General features: G+C 37.5%; 1 protein-coding gene across 2 annotated transcripts in view; it reads left to right on the forward strand.

Annotated features, from left to right (window-relative positions):
- Positions 1-419: 419 nt before the first annotated feature.
- ARSJ (arylsulfatase family member J) overlaps positions 420-16,822 on the forward strand; it is a 102,457-nt gene continuing 86,054 nt past the window's right edge. The window contains exons 1-2 of one of the 2 annotated variants that reach the window (XM_081303442.1): positions 420-542; positions 727-2,349. In XM_081303442.1, the coding sequence (XP_081159568.1) occupies positions 1,937-2,349 (413 nt within the window). In that variant the 5' untranslated portion in view covers positions 420-542; positions 727-1,936. Of the gene's footprint in view, positions 543-669; positions 2,350-16,822 lie in introns of those variants that run through there. The other variant, XM_081303443.1, reaches the window with a different exon arrangement.

Genomic DNA, 16,822 nt, shown 5'->3' on the forward strand with positions numbered 1-16,822 from the left:
TAAATAACCATTGGAAAAATTGTGTGTGTGGGGGGGCATATCTTGGTGACTGCCGGCATTGATTACCTCTTCTATAAAAGAGATACCATAAATCAGTTTCCTGCCTTTAATCTTAAAAACTCTATGACTCTAGTAAAAGCAGAACTATCTCAAGATAGTTCTTTCTCAAGAAAGACAAGCTTTGGTGGGGGGAGAGAGAGGGGGGGGGAGGGAGGGAGAGGGAGAGGGGGAGAGAGAGAGAGGGAGAGAGAGAAAGTAAGAAAGGAAAAAATAAAAAATTTGAAGATTCCCAAATTTCTGCACAGAAAGCTCTGACTTCTTGACTGCAGGAATGCAGACTGGCCTCCTGGTTCTTGAGGGTGAAACGTTAACTCCTCTTCCTCTCCAGGGTTCTTGGCTGGAGATACCCTGCGGGTTAAGTTTGGAGCAAGGAAAAGAGGAGCGGGCAGTTTTAATATTTCACTTAGGAAGAAACTAATGAATAAGTCAGGCTGTAAAGACCAGCTATTGGAGAAGAAATTCAACTTCAAAAGTTGCAGTTTGTGAGTGTTAAAAAGGGGGCGGGGGGAGGTGGGGAGAACAGGAAAAGAAATAATGGCGGGGGGAAGGTGGCAGGGGTGATAGGGGAGAAAGGGACTGACCAAAGAAAACCTAAAGTGAAAATAGGAAAAGAATATGCTTTGCAATTTGTTGATTCTCCTGCTCTTCCTCTCTCACTCCCTCCAGAAGTCAGAAAAGTTTTGGAGGCGAGAAAGCTCTTCATTCAACAGACTCCCGAAGAGAAGCGCCTGCTTCATCCTTCCCGACTCCCGACGAGTCCTTCCCCTTTTCCGGGAGATGGAGCGCAGCAGGCGACCCTCTTGAGAAGCAGCAGCCCTGGCTACCCGCGGAGTCCCTTAAGACTCGGGCAGCACGCAGGTCTCCCGCTAGTAAAGCCTTCCTTCTTTCGTCCATTCTCCGGGAAAAGAAAAAGGAAAGACTGAGCCTCTAAACCGGCCCTTCCCCTTCCCCCTCTTCCTGAGGGACCTAAGGCAGAAAGCACTATTCTGTGATTCACTAGCGAGAAAAGAGGGAGGAGGCAAAAGAACTTCCGAGAGCCCAAACTAAATAAGTTAGCCCAGAAAACGCCAGCAGGGTGTAGCGCCTCCGCTGGATGCACCAGCCCGGTGGAGAGGGGCTGCGGGGCCGACCCTGCCTCGCTCCGCACGCTCTCCTGCCGCGGGGAGACGGAATCGGCCCCCAAGTTCCTGCAAAGAAATGGGCGGTTAGCGGCAGAGGGTAATCAGGAAACGGCTTTTTTCTCACTTCGCTGCCCGGTGAGTGTTGGGAAGATTGGCAAACGCCTAGGAGAATCGGGAAAGATACAGAGCCCTGGGAAAGGAGCCGGTTCTCTCCGGGCAGTTCCTCGTTGACCGGGATAAGAGCAAGACGCAGCTGCTCCACTCTGCAGTGCTTTCCAGGTGTTGGGGCCCCTGGACGTACTGCCAACCTCATCACCCTCTGTGCGTGTGCAGCCTAGGACAGCCTGGTCCCCCAAAGTGGAGGACGCTCTGGTTACTAAATGGCCCTGCTCAGTGTGATTATCAATTCCTGATTTGTTTACTTTTGGCTTCTGAGAACTTTTGAGCGGAAATATTAACTTTTCCTGGGGAAGCTACTCTAGGGAGAGAGGAAAAGGAAAAAGTGAAATCTGATGGAGAAGAGTGTTTCCCCTCCTTCCCCCAAAGATTCTGGACTTCTGGATGTCCTGATAAACCAGCGCTAATAGAAGATTAAAATTGTGGGAAGGAGTGACAGCCGAGAGGAGCAGAGGATTACTTGCCAGGTGGAGACCCTTCGTGGTCTATTGGGTCTCCCCTTCTGCGTGCATGTGTGCGCCAGCGGCGGCGCGCGGTGCGGGGTTTTGCGCGTGGAGTCTCATCTTGGAGCCAAGTGAATGGCCCCCAGGGGCCGCGCGGAGCTGCCGCCTCCGCCGCCACCACCGCCCTCGCCTCAACAGGTCTGGCTCTGGCCTGGAAAGATGCTAGCTATGGGTGCTCTGGCAGGCTTCTGGGTCCTCAGCCTCCTCACCTATGGTTACCTGTCCTGGGGCCAGGGTTTAGAGGATGAGGAAGAAGGGTCCCTGCGAGTTCAAGCTGGAGAAAGACCCGAGCCCAGCACAACTGCCACCTCTCAGCCCCATCTCATTTTCATCCTGGCGGATGATCAGGGATTTAGAGATGTGGGTTACCATGGATCTGAGATAAAGACACCCACTCTTGACAAGCTCGCAGCTGAAGGAGTTAAACTGGAGAATTACTACGTCCAGCCCATTTGCACGCCGTCCAGGAGTCAGTTCATTACTGGAAAGTAAGTATTATTCTTATATGTACGTCTTGGAGAAATCTTAAGCATTTAATTAAGATCCAGCTCTTAATTTAAGAAAGTAACAGAGTATGGGGAACAACTGAATGGATGAATGAATGAATGAATGAATGATGTATGGTGTTGGGCTATGGCATTAAAATTGATGCCCTGTTAATGAATCTTGGTCATCTAGTCAGTAGTCATCTCGTTTTCCTTAGGACAGAGCCAGCTGGGAGCTTTTGAATGAGGTCAGGACTGTAACACTCCTCCACCAACCAGAGAACTCCAGAAGCATTACCAATTCTGAATCTATTCTGATTTTAAAGCATGCTCAGTTTTGCTTTCAGGTGTCACAATAGAATTCACACTGGTTTTCAGTGATAAGAAGGACCGACCAAAATTTTTCTGTAATTCTTGCTTTGTTCTTAAATCTAGAATTGAATGATGAAAGCCGCAGGTCACTTCAAAGACAAAAGAGGTCACAAAAAATAGATGAAGGTAATGTAAAATCTGATCATTGTGTGTAGGACTCTGGTTGGGTCTTTGATGATTATTTTTTTTTTCTCTTGTGGCGTCATTATGAGGCCATATTTAATGCCAAGGAAGTTTTCAAAATGCAAAGAAGTTCAATGGTCTGCTCAACAGGAGTGGGACTTCTGAAGTTTTCTGCTGCTCCTCACAGGACTGAAAATTTTCTGAGTAATGGCACTTAGATTATTCGGATGTTTAAGTGTTCTTAATATTGCCATCATTTTCCTAGTCAAATCTTCCACTTATGGTTTTCACACTTTTTTTTTTACTCTATCCTATCAGAATATAGGTTACTGTATAACCTATTTCATTGCACCAATTCAGCCTGGAATGAAGAGAAAGCAGGAGAGCTAGGAATCAAACTACTCCTGGATAGAGGTAGAAAAGAAGGCTTAAGAGTTCACTCTATGGGCCTTGTGATTTCCGTTGCAAGACAGGGAACCCTTGCTTCAGTGAAGTTGTTCTTGGAATTGGATCCTATAGGAGTAGCCAGTATCCATTGGAAAAATAAAGACTACAGTGTTTTGTAGGAATCTCTGTCTTGCAAAGACTTTTGCTTACAGCATAATTTCCACTACTTAGCAAACTGTCAAAATTTAGCATCACTGCCAGAAAAACAACAAAAAAAGACATCCTTAGGAGTCTCATTGTATGTACTTCAGAATCAACTTAAAGGTTAATTACACAGCATAAAGTCAAGGGCATTTGATATTTACAATGGAAAAGATTGTTGGCTAGAAAACAACAAGTCCATCTGGTGGCCTGGAGGTCAAGTTCTTCACATATAATATCAACCACACATATATATGGCTCATGAAATAATGTGTCATATAGCCTCACTAGAGCTCTTCTAATTTGTAAAACCAAAATTTGTGCAGATATCCAATAATACTTGAAAAATATGTAATCGAATTATATGAGTATATTTTTCACAACAAAGTACATGTTCAGAGCTTTTCACCAAACAAGAAAATTTAGTTCTTAAATTTCTTGCACTGATAACATATTGAGGTTTTATCTTTTGATCTTGATATTTACTTAAGATGAAACAGAAATTAAGCTGGAAATAATTCCTAATTTTTCTCTTTGGTCAAAGGTTGACTCTTCTATACTTTCAATGCAATCAAACATTTAATGAGAAGATTTCTTTTCATATTAAAACTGTCTATTGAGTGCAACAAGTTGTATTACTGTTCTCTAGACAGAAAGTTCAAATATCTTGAGTTACTTGATTTAAATTTCTATTTGAATTAACAGTTGAAGACATTTCACTTCTAGTTTTCCTTTTAAACAAATTGCTGGAACTTTCCTTTAAATGAACACAGATGTAAAAAAGAAAGTGGTTATAGAAACCTAGCTCCAGGCTTAATATTAATACTACAGGGCCCAGAGAATACGGTCATTTAACCTCTCTATGAGCACATGTCTAGCCTTTCTGGATCCTCTAAAGTAAAAAAGGAAGCAATAAAATCCCAAATGGATTGAATTATTTTAAAGGGAAAAATAGGTTATGTGAAATGTGAGAGTATTCAGATATCTTCACATGATAAAAGAAGAGTTGAAATGATGGAAGCTGAATTTACTTTTAACACAATTTAACAAAACAGCCCTCCCTTAATATTTTACTAAGTTCAAAATGTAAAAAAAAAAAAAAAACTTTTTTCTGCTGTAAAAATCCATAACAAATTCCAGATTCTTTTAAAAATTTGCCATACCAGTCTGGCAATATTGACTATCAGTAAGCATCAACTGTGTTCAGACCCCTGTATTAGAGCTGTGAGGAGCAAATAAGGAGCAAGCCCTGATCTCTAGATGGTAATCCTCAAATTTGAGTGAGTAAAAAAATCATCAAAATGCTAGTTAAAATGCAGATCTCTGCACTTAATCAGTGATTCAGCTTCAGTAGGTCTAGGACTGAATCCAGAAATTAGCAGTAATTTAATGAGCACATCAAGTTATCTTGATGATAATACTCTGATAATAAATTTAAGAGTCTTGGTATTACATGGTAGCATCTACTGATCACTCACTGTGTTCTGGGATAATGTATTTTAAGTACATTATCTCATTTAATCTTATGATAACTCTGTGGTGGTGGTCTTGACTATTACTCCTATTTTATATAGATGTGACAACAGATCCAAGAGGGGTAGTGATGTAGAGGTTCTGGTAACTGGACTTTGAGAAACAGAACTCTAGGTGTTGAAAGTTGGCCTGGTGAGACAAAAGGTTGAATGGGAAAGTGGCTGTGTGTGTTGGGTTTATTTCAAAGTAATTTTCTTATTTTAAAGTGTTACAAATAACAACATGGAGAAATGGCAGCATTTCTTCTTAAAAGAGAACATAATGAAAGCTTAAGAGTTAAAAATTTTGCAAAATTTAGACGTGTTTATTGAAGAGTACAGAATAGGAGATTGGAAATATGAACTACATTCATATCTTTAACAACAAGTTTGTGATTTTTCTATTCTGTTATTTATTTATTGCAATTGAAACGCCCTGATGATTATTTTAACAAATTCAAAGGTAACTCAAACAGTGTGCCTTTATAACAGGATACTTGATAAATTCATTTCACTTAAAATATACCCACCCCTATCCAACTGCTGCCATTTGCCAAGGTTAATCACTCTCTTGACTTCTAACACCTTAGATTAATTTTGTCTATTTTTGAACTTCATATGAATGGAATTACAGTGATAAATGTATGGCTTCTTATGTCTGGCTTCTTTTAATATTATATTTATAAAAGTTTTCCACGGTTGTTGTCAAGGGATACAATTTGTTCATTTGCAGCTTTAGATAGTGTGCCTTTGTATAAGTATACTACAGTTTATCCATTCTACTGTTTATAGATAAATTTGAGTATTTTCCAGTGTTGGGCTATTATGAATAGTACTGCCATAAACATACTTCTGTGTGGTTTTTGGTAAATATATGTATGCATTTCTCTTGGATACCTATCCAGAAGTGGCATTGCTGTACACCACTGAATGTACATGTTCGGTTTTTGTAGATATTACCTAACAATTTCCAAAGTGATGCTCCAATTTACATGTCTCTAGCAATTGTATGGGGAGTTCCATTTGCTTTACATCTTTTCCATTACTTGGTATTGTCTTTTTTCATTTTAGTCTTTCTGGGTCGTTTTGTATTGGTAGTCCATACTGGTTTAAATTTCCCTTTTTCTGATAACTAAAGAAATTGTGTGTCTTCATATATTTTTATGGGCCATTTGGATATCCCTTTTAAGAAGTATTCATTTCAAGTCTTTAGCCTATTTTCTCTTTATGTGATTGTTTTCTCCTTACATATTTGTGGTAATTCTATTCTATTCTATTCCTTTGTTAGATATTTATATTGCAAATATATTGGGATAATGTATTTTAAGTACATTATCTCATTTAATCTTATGATAACTCTGTGGTGGTGATTTTGACTATCACTCCCATTTTATATAGATGTGACAACAGATCCAAGAGGGGTAGTGATGTAGAGGTTCTGGTGACTGGACTTTGAGAGTACAGAATAGGAGATTGGCACTCTGGCCTGCTTATTCACTCTCAATGTTTTTTTGTTTGTTTGTTTGTTTGCTTTTGTGAATAAGTTTAAATTTTATCATAACACATTTACATTCTTTTTCTTTTTACATCCTTCTTGAGATATTCTTGCCTAACTCATGATCACAATGGGTTTTTTCTCTGAAAAGCCTTATTGCTTTATTTTTATATCTACATCTACAATTCATTTGTAATTAATTTCAGTATAGTGTAAATCAGAGTTCAAGATGATTTTTTCCACATGTATATTCTAGCCTGCAGTTAATTAAAATCTACTCTGTACTGCAGTGCCACCTTCTTCATAAAACAGATGTGCACATTTGGTCTGTTTTTGGACCTTATTTTGTCCATAGTCTGTCTTTGTGCCCATATGCCATTCTCTTAACTACTGTAGCTTTATTATATCTATATGTAATATCTACAAAAACTGAACATGTACATTCAATGATGTACAGCAATTCCACTTCTTGATAGGCATCCAAGAGAAATGCATACATATATTTACCAAAAAACATACAGAAGTATTTTTATGGCAGTACTATTCATAATATATCATACATATATAGATAGATAGATATAGATAGATATAGATATAATCTATGTCTTCCTGTTCGTTCTTCAAAATTGCCCTTTTTATTCTTTACCAATTCATTTATTTTAATAGGAAAGAAGGAGAATGGATGATGTACAGACACAAATAGATCAGAAAAAATTCAGTTTTGGAAATATGTAGTCTTTGTGGGTTATTCTGCTAAGTAATATAACAAGTGATATCATCAGCTGAGAAAATCTGGAGATTTACATAGAGAAATACAAAGTATTCTTCTAGGAGAGTAAGTAAATTGAGTAGGGCAATGTATGAAAAATGCTGGGCACTAATGAAAGACCACTTGAGATCTGGGGTCATAAATTTTTGCAGAGCCCAGCCATCATTTGTTTGCTTTTCTCCCCTCATGCTTAGTTGCTTTAGTGCAGAGGCAGTGAAGGTGAAGGGGGGGATTGAACTCTATTTGGGGATCTCCCAAATGAATAGAGGGGTGGATCATGGACTCTGAATGTAGCAAGGAGGAGAGAAAAATTTCTGGGGAATTTATGTTCTTTAAAAAAGTGCTGGGGTGAATGGATTGCCTGTCCTGAAGCAGGTGAAGTCAGACACTGCAGTAAATTTTGAAAGCTGGAAAGATAGGTTATAGTGTTTGGGAAATTGTATACTCGGGACCAAAATTTTGTAAGCAGTGCAGTTTGTTTTATTTTTTAATGATGTGGGAATGAGTGCTAAAGTGAGATGGAGGAAAACATTTTTGGAAGTGAAAAAGGAAAAATATTATAAATTGGATGGATAATTCCATGAGTGTCTAAGTCATTGATAGTTAGTGGTAAAATCATGGTGCAAAGTACAGTAAGCCCATTTGGGGGATTAGGAAAGAGACCTGAGATTGGTTAAAGAACTCTAACAGGAACAATAGTGAGTCTATCTATAGTCCCTTGCCTTGTTTTTCAAAGGAGTTAAGCTTATAAAGGGAATCAGAAGCCAAAATTGTTGAGAAGCATCAGTGAGAGAATTAAAAGAACTCCTACCCCTTCTCCAGGTTCTGTGATAGTTGGATGTATGTAAAAGCCCAGTCCCAAGTTGAGAGTATAGTCAGCAATCAACCAGAGCAAAAAGGGAGAAGAGATAAAGGCAAAGGGGACTTTCTAAATAACAGACTTTCAATAACAGGGCTTGTTGGAGAGGGCTAGGAGTTCATATAGAGAGGGGTTGAATCAGAGTAGAGGACGCAGAGACATATATGAGTTAAGGCTCTGAGTGAAAGCTGATATGTTGGGAAGATTAGAGTTATGGTGAAGACTTAAATAAATGGGGCTGAAAGGTACAGTGAGATGTTTTTCTAGCCCTCTTAAGAAATAGTAAGAGTCTGGTTTTAATTATAGCTTTTCTCTGGAGCTTGAGCTGGGCCTTCTCACTGTCCATCACCAACTATTGCCGCCACAAAAGTACAGTCAGGCATGTAACCAGAAGAGCCAGGGGCCTACTTTGGCCCTGGGCGATTAGAACTGATGTAGACCTGTGTGGACTGCAGGGGGCTGCGATGACAGAAGAATGAGTCTTACAGGGGTTTACCAAGGACTGCCTTAAGATGCTAAATTTTCAGTTTACAATTGTGCTGGTGTTAGAAACTCTGAAAAAGTAACTGAATTCTTTTAGTTATTCTTACAGGAGAGAATCTAGAGGAAGCTTAGGGGAATAGGGTTCAGGTAATTCATTTTGTGGGTTTCCTCTCAGCTTGGATTATAAATGTCAAGGTCATGGATGCTTCCTTATCCATACAGTTTACTGAAGACCTTGTTTTAAATAGTATTCTAAAACGGAGATAATCAGTAAATACCTACTAAGAAATCACTCATTACCTCTATAAACAGCTAATATTGAAACTTTTTTTAAAAAATTAAATACTTATGGTTAGGACTTCAGAAGAAATACAGATTTCCTTCAAGTCTTACTTTGACTTTTGAAAATGAATATAGCAGGTAGACAGGGTGGCTCTCATGCATTTCATAACTAAGAACAGAGTAGGGACGAAGAGCATGAGAAGAAGATTAACATTAAACAGGGATGAGAAGTGGGAGGGAAAGGGAGAGAGAAGGGAAATTGCATGGCAATGGAAGGAGACCCTCAGGGTTATACAAAATTACATACAAGAGGAAGTGAGGGGAAAGGGAAAAAGAATACAAGGGGGAGAAATGAATTACAGTAGAGGGGGTAGAGAGAGAAGAGGGGAGGGGAGAGGAGGGGAGGGGGGATAGTAGAGGATAGGAAAGGCAGCAGAATACAACAGACACGAGTATGTCAATATATAAATCAATGGAAGTGTAACTGATGTGATTCTGCAATCTGTATACAGGGTAAAAATGGGAGTTCATAACACACTTGAATCAAAGTGTGAAATATGATATATCAAGAACTATGTAATGTTTTGAACAACCAACAATAAAAAAATAAATAAATAAATAAAATTTTTTAAAAAAAAGAGTAGCTCAACAATCAGGCCCATCCTACAGGAGCTACCAATTCCTATCTGACCCTGTAGTTGTTCTCATGATAGAATCATGGTCAAGTAAGGTATTGGCTCACCCTGATGATCAAAGCCCCAAGTTTTAAGAGAGTCTTTTCTAAAAAGACACCCTTTGAAGTGAATCCCTGTTCAGGTAATACTGTTGAGTTTCCTGATTAGATATTCTGAAAGGTGGAGATTTATCCAACTGCAGAGGGCTCAGAACATCTAGCTTCATCCATTGACCTTTCTCAGAAATCAAAGATGGGATGTCTGAAGGACTGGGAGCTCCTGTTTTTAATGTGGGCTCAGTATGAAAGCTACTTTTATTTTAAAGTTCAGTTTCATTCCATTTTTTTCCTGCAGTAATAGTCTAGAATTAATTTTGAATTAGTCTTTTTCTGTACTGCATTCTGATCTAATTAGACATGTTCTTTTTATCATTCTAAATATTAAATATTCCCAGTAGTGTTACCTACTCATGGAAGCATCTATTTCTCTTATGTGCTCTATTTTGAAAAAGACTTTCTGCCTCTCATCTTTTACTCCCTCTCTTCTAATTCACCCAACTCATCTGCATTGCTAAGACATGATTCTCATTATATTACCACCCTCAGCAAATATTCCTCTGGTTCCCCACTAACTACCAAAAATAAGAAAAGAAATGAACTTTTACTGAGGGCCTTCCTGTGCCACTTGTTTTTCAGACATCCTGTCATTTGATCTTCACATCTGCCCTGAAGGCAAAATAATTTTATTATTTTGAGAAATATTAATAAAATATTTAACAAATGTCCTCGTTTTATGGATGGCATATAAAAAATTTAGAGGATTGTTTAAATAGGTCACATCACAGAGCTTCTAAGCCACAGAGCAAATGTTTGTACCTAAACTTGTGTGACTTCAACAAAACCCTCATTGTTTCTGTCACCCCATTCCGCCTTCTACAAAATTGCAAGCTCCCTAGTCCAGTCTTCAAACAAAAATATTCGTCTTTATACCTTCAAACTCTCTACTCCAGAGAACTGGATGGTTTAGTTTCTCCAGCAAATCTGATACCCTCTTCTTTTGCCGTCTCTGCTCCATGGGATTCATACCCTTCTCTTTGCCCAAATGCTAACCACTCATTAAGACTCAGCTAAAAACCTACATTCCACGTTTCCTTAGCCAGAAATAATTTATCTCAACGATGACCTTTTATAATTCTTTCTAGAACTGTCTTATTAGCCATGATTTTCTACTCTTTCACAGCTATTATTGAAACTTTTAGCTCCTTTCCTGGTCCCCTGAGAAGAGTAGCTGATTTATAATCTCCATAAATCTCACAGCACCCAATCCAGTGATTTGTACTAATAGGCACTAAGCGAATGTGTGAAGACTGAACAAATGAATAGATGAGTAACAAGTATTTATTTCCCTCTGACAGGCAACATGATTGAACAGAAATAGCATAGTGAGAAAATTGAGTCAGAGGGATGATTCAACTAACAAGCTCCTGACTGTGACCTTGAATAAGTTATTTAATTTTTCTGAGCCCCATTGTTTTCATCTGTAGAATACGAAAATGGATGTCATTTACCTTTCCAACCTCAGAAGTTATTCCACTAATCAAATGAGGTAATGTGAAAAGAATTTGAGAACTTACATATTAGGTAATTTTTAAGTAAAAATTATTTTAAACTTAAATCTATGTCTCCATCGATTTTAATCAATGTAAACCATAGAAGAACTGGTTACTTATTCTTTTTAAAATATTTCTGCGAGCATATTCAGCTTTCTGTCTTTTCCAATTTCACTGTAAGTTTAAAAAATTAAAATTAAACTATCGATTTTAATTTTAGTATAATTTATGAACTATAGGAACTTCATGATTTCGCTCATTAAAATGTTCAGGAAGGTGCTGAGGAGTGGATTTTCTTAAGTTTCTGCACTTTCAGATCATTGTAGTTGTTACTTGTCATGCTTGGCAGAACCTGCTGGAACCCCGCTAAGCCTGTGACAGGCGAGAGCAGCTGTGTATTTCAACAGTGATGTTAAAAGTCTAACACTAAATGAAAAGATTTGCAAACAGGGTAATGGAAAAAAAAACAGTAATTACTTAACATCCCTCAACAATACTTCTAAAGCATTTTACTGAAGAGCGTTGATATGTCTTATTTAGTTTTGAATGTCAGCTCACCCAGGAACTACCACCCCACAGGTACACAGATAATAATTTTGAATGAATACATTGTATTCTAGGCTTCAGGACCTTGTGTGTTCTGTAATCATTAATTATTTCAATAGCCTCCTACATTATTACAGTGCCTGAAGCTTCTGATCCTTACTCTGCAATAGGACCTGAGTGAAATTTCTATAATACAGTCCAACTCCTGCCACTTCCCTGCTTAAAATTTTTAACAGCTCCTACTTCTTGTAGGTGACTGCCCAATTGCTAAGCATCCCACATAAGGACCCACAAAATCCAGCCTCTGATAAAGTTATGGTGCAATTTCTCGGTGCTTCCTCATTTACACTCTTTGGATTATCACTGCCAAGATACTTATGCTTTACCATGGGGCTACATCCTTTATTTCCTGTTTCCTTCTGAATAGATTCCTTTGGTAGAATGGTCTTCATTGTCCTCTGGGAAAACACTGCTGCATCCTTTCAGACCTTCCACCACCCTCATCTCTGCAGTCCTTTTCTGACCATCTTCTCACCCCACACTGGCAAAGTTGAGTACATTTTTTTAGCCTCTTTTGCATATTTCCTTTTCAGTTTTTATAATTGAAATATGTCATAATCATTTGCATATCTCTTTCCTCCCAATCCCCCACAATTTAGTATAATAAACTAAATGATATAAACTCTGTAGAGTCTAATTTTTAAAAACATACAGAAGGAACTATGGTTAAAAGCAAGGAACTTGTGTGACTTGAGTCACATAACTTTATGATTCAAATTCCTGAAAAACAAATGAGGATGATAATTCTTGTACCTAACTTGTGGAGTTTATTGAGAGGATTAAGTTTGTGTACATCAAGAACTTAGAACAGGGCCAGCTTTGTAGAACCCACATAACCTTAATAATCTTGGTTACCGCCAGACAGAGAAATTTAAAACTACCCCATAATTAGTCTATGAATATTTATTGATAAATGGACTCTCAAAAAAATAGTCAATAATCTCATTGAATCAAGTGAAAATCTCTGAGAAAATCTTAAAATAATTGTTTTAATGACAAATATATTTGAGTTAATTCTTAATTTCAGGAGTTTTCTTAGTTTTATCTACTAGTAATTGCTTCAAAATGTAAAGAAATGTTTTGATTTAAACATTGTCAACATTTATATCACCTTTGCTCGTCAACCAAGATATGATAATATTTTTGACAGACGTGGATATTGAGATTGGTAACAATTTTTAATAATTTCTCAGATATAATTTTCAACTTTCTCATATTCAGGGAAAGCATATTAGGTGAAAGTTATTCGAGAAGCAGGGGCATGGAATTAAATACCTGGGTCAAAGCACTATCTCCCCACTTACAGTAAAACTTAGGTTCCTTATAGCTGTGAGTCTCCTCACCCAATGACATAAGAGGAACTTCACAGATCATTACTTTCTGGTGTAGTTATCTTAGTAAATAAGTTCAGATTGGTAAAAGCCTGGCATGTAATAGATGCTGAATACATTTTAGTTTTAGGTTTAACTGAATTCCTCAGGGGATATGTTTTGAATAGAAAAACACAAATCATTCCAAAATCTCAACCACTCTTATCATTTTTCCCATAATGAGTATATGTAGAATCCTAATCAGAAATTATAAGTTTATCTTATATAGATAAGTTTTCCACATCTTTTCATTACTATAATAAGCAGTGGCAGCTAACATAAAGTAAGAGATTTCTTAGAGCTCAAAGAATGTTGCTTATTTTTTTTTCTCAATTCCTTCATTTAATAACAGTGACTTGGAATGTCTCTCCACTAACTGAATAGAATCAATAATAAAATGTCTCTCCCATATCACTAACATCAAATCTATCAAACAGCTGTGCCTAATGGGGAGACAATTCAGAAAATAACCACTAGGTCATTGTCTCCTTGCTAAAGCAGTATACTGATAAGCCTTCTCCATAAATCCTTGTCCTCAGGCCTGGTGGAGAGAGTAAAAAAAAAAAAAAAACGGAGAGGCTGAGAAACTGACTAAACCCTTCGTAGGTACAAGATTGCACAGTGCCCAAGTAGGCTTGGTAAGCATGTTTGGCAATATTCAGTGCCAAAGAAGGTCCAACCAGCAGGTAGATACAGCAGCAAGCACGTCTGTGGCAACTGATACTTGGTGAAATTAAATTTATAGCCACAAATGTAAAATAGGCACTCAGAAATATTCAATGGTTATTTATTACCTCCTTCTATGGTGTCCCCTTCCTCAGAATTACTATTTCCAAATTTCTTGTTTCTTCTAACTGCAAATGTCAGTTCATATCCTTACTTTGAAATTCCACAGGAAGAACAAAAACAATAATAGATTATCTCTTTTATATTATCAACACCAAATTTATGAACCTACCTGCATTGACCACCATGTTTTCTGCCTTCCTCCTCATAGAAATTGAAGTACATCCATCCATCAAAGACACAAACCTCTGGAGCTCTGAGCCCCTTCTTCTTTCTATCCCCTAGGACCTGATTCCTACAATTTCATCCTTTCCCTCCTTCCTTATTGATTTCTCTCTTTACAAAATCATTTCTATCAGCATGTAAATTATTTTAAATTTCTTCTATCTAAGAACCCAAGCAAAGTGAATACACTTGATCCAAATTCTCAGCTCTCCTACCTTGTAAAAATTCACAAAAGAGCTATCTGTACTTGCTAACTCAATTCCAATTATTAGCCTATTTTATGTAAGTCTTAGACTATAAATTTGATGGTATTTCTGTATTATAATATTAATTAATTTCTACTATAGGCAATCTATGTTCCAAGTTTTTTAATGAATCTATAATTTACTAGATATTATGGAGAGTTAGTGCTATAATCTTGAACCTGAAGAACTGAAAAAATTTTAAGTAATTTTATCATATTGTAAAAATTATCTTTGGGGTTGAACATTTTGCATTATAGTCTTTGAGCAGCAAGTTCTTGCATTAGGTAAGACTGTTATAAATCTACCTGAACTGAGCACTCAGACTTACCAAATTAAATTTCAATTAGATTTAGATTTTTAAAACACATTTGAAAATATAAACTCAAACACTCAATATCAGTGTTTTTCTCTGATCATTTTCCTAACTACAGGATTTAAAGACGGCTTGCAAGTGATAAGAAATTTATATACATATATATAAATTTCTAATGTACATCCTCCAATATAGCTATTTCTAAATATATGTGTATATCTACATCTAGATTTCTCTCCATAATATTCTCTAAGCCTCATAACTCTGGAGTAATAATTATTATCTACATTTTATTTTTTTATTTTTTTATTTGTATTTTTTTATTGGTTGTTCACAACATTACAAAGCTCTTGACATATCATATTTCATACATTAGATTGAAGTGGGTTATGAACCCCCAATTTTACCCCAAATGCACATTGCAGAATCACATCAGTTACACATCCACAATTTTACATAATGCCCTATTAGTAATTGTTGTATTCTGCTACCTTTCCTATCCCCTACTATTCCCCCTCCCCTCCCCTCCCATCTTCTCTCTCTACCCCATCTACTGTAATTCATTTCTCTCCTTGTTTATTTTCCCATTCCCCTCACAACCTCTTATATGTAATTTTGTATAGCAATGAGGGTCTCCCTTCATTTCCATGCAATTTCCCTTTTCTCTCCCTTTCCCTCCCATCTCATGTCTCTGTTTAATGTTAATCTTTTCTTCCTGCTCTTCCTCCCTGCTCTGTTCATAGTTGCTCTCATTATATCAAAGAAGACATTTGGTATTTGTTTTTTAGGGATTGGCTAGATTCACTAAGCATAATCTGCTCTAGTGCCATCCATTTCCCTGCAAATTCCGTGATTTTGTCATTTTTTAGTGCTGCGTAATACTCCATGGTGTATAAATGCCACATTTTTTTATCCATTCATCTATTGAAGGGCATCTGGGTTGATTCCACAGTCTAGCAATTGTGTATTGTGCTGCTATGAACATCGATATGGCAGTATCCCTGTAGTGTGCTCTTTTAAGGTCTTCAGGAAATAGTCCGAGTAGGGCAATAGCTGGGTCAAATGGTGGTTCCATTCCCAGCTTTCCCAGGAATCTCCAAACTGCTTTCCAAATTGGCCGCACCAATTTGCAGTCCCACCAGCAGTGTACAAGAGTACCCTTTTCCCCACATCCTCGCCAGCACTTGTTGTTGTTTGACTTCATCATGGCTGCCAATCTTACTGGGGTGAGGTGGTATCTTAGGGTGGTTTTGATTTGCATTTCCTTGACTGCTAGAGATGGTGAGCATTTTTTCATGTACTTGTTGATTGATTGTATGTCCTCCTCTGAGAAGTGTCTGTTCAGGTCCTTGGCCCATTTGTTAATTGGGTTATTTGTTTTCTTATTGTCTAATTTTTTGAGTTCTTTGTATACTCTGGATATTAGGGCTCTATCTGAAGTGTGAGGAGTAAAAATTTGTTCCCAGGATGTAGGCTCCCTATTTACCTCTCTTATTGTTTCTCTTGCTGAGAAAAAACTTTTCAGTTTAAGAAAGTCCCATTTGTTGATTCTTGTTATTAACTCTTGTGCTATGGGTGTCCTATTAAGGAATTTGGAGCCCGACCCCACAATATGTAGATCGGAGCCAACTTTTTCTTCTATCAGACGCAGAGTCTCTGATTTGGTATCAAGCTCCTTGATCCATTTTGAGTTAACTTTTGTGCATGGCGAGAGAAAGGGATTCATTTTCATTTTGTTGCATATGGATTTCCAGTTTTCCCAACACCATTTGTTGAAGATGCTATCCTTCCTCCATTGCATGCTTTTAGCCCCTTTATCAAATATAAGATAGTTGTAACTTTGTGGATTAGTCTCTGTGTCCTCTATTCTATACCATTGGTCCACCCGCCTGTTTTGGTACCAGTACCATGCTGTTTTTGTCACTATTGCTCTGTAATATAGTTTGAAATCTGGTATCGCTATACCACCTGATTCACACTTCCTGCTTAGAATTGCTTTTGCTATTCTGGGTCTTTTATTTTTCCATATGAATTTCATGATTGCTTTATCTATTTCTACAAGAAATGCCATTGGGATTTTGATTGGCATTGCATTAAACCTATAGAGAACTTTTGGTAATATCGCCATTTTGATAATGTTAGTTCTGCCTATCCATGAACAGGGTA

The sequence above is a fragment of the Spermophilus citellus genome, assembly GCF_964194105.1.
Source record: "Spermophilus citellus genome assembly, chromosome: 8".
Lineage (NCBI taxonomy): Eukaryota > Metazoa > Chordata > Mammalia > Rodentia > Sciuridae > Spermophilus > Spermophilus citellus.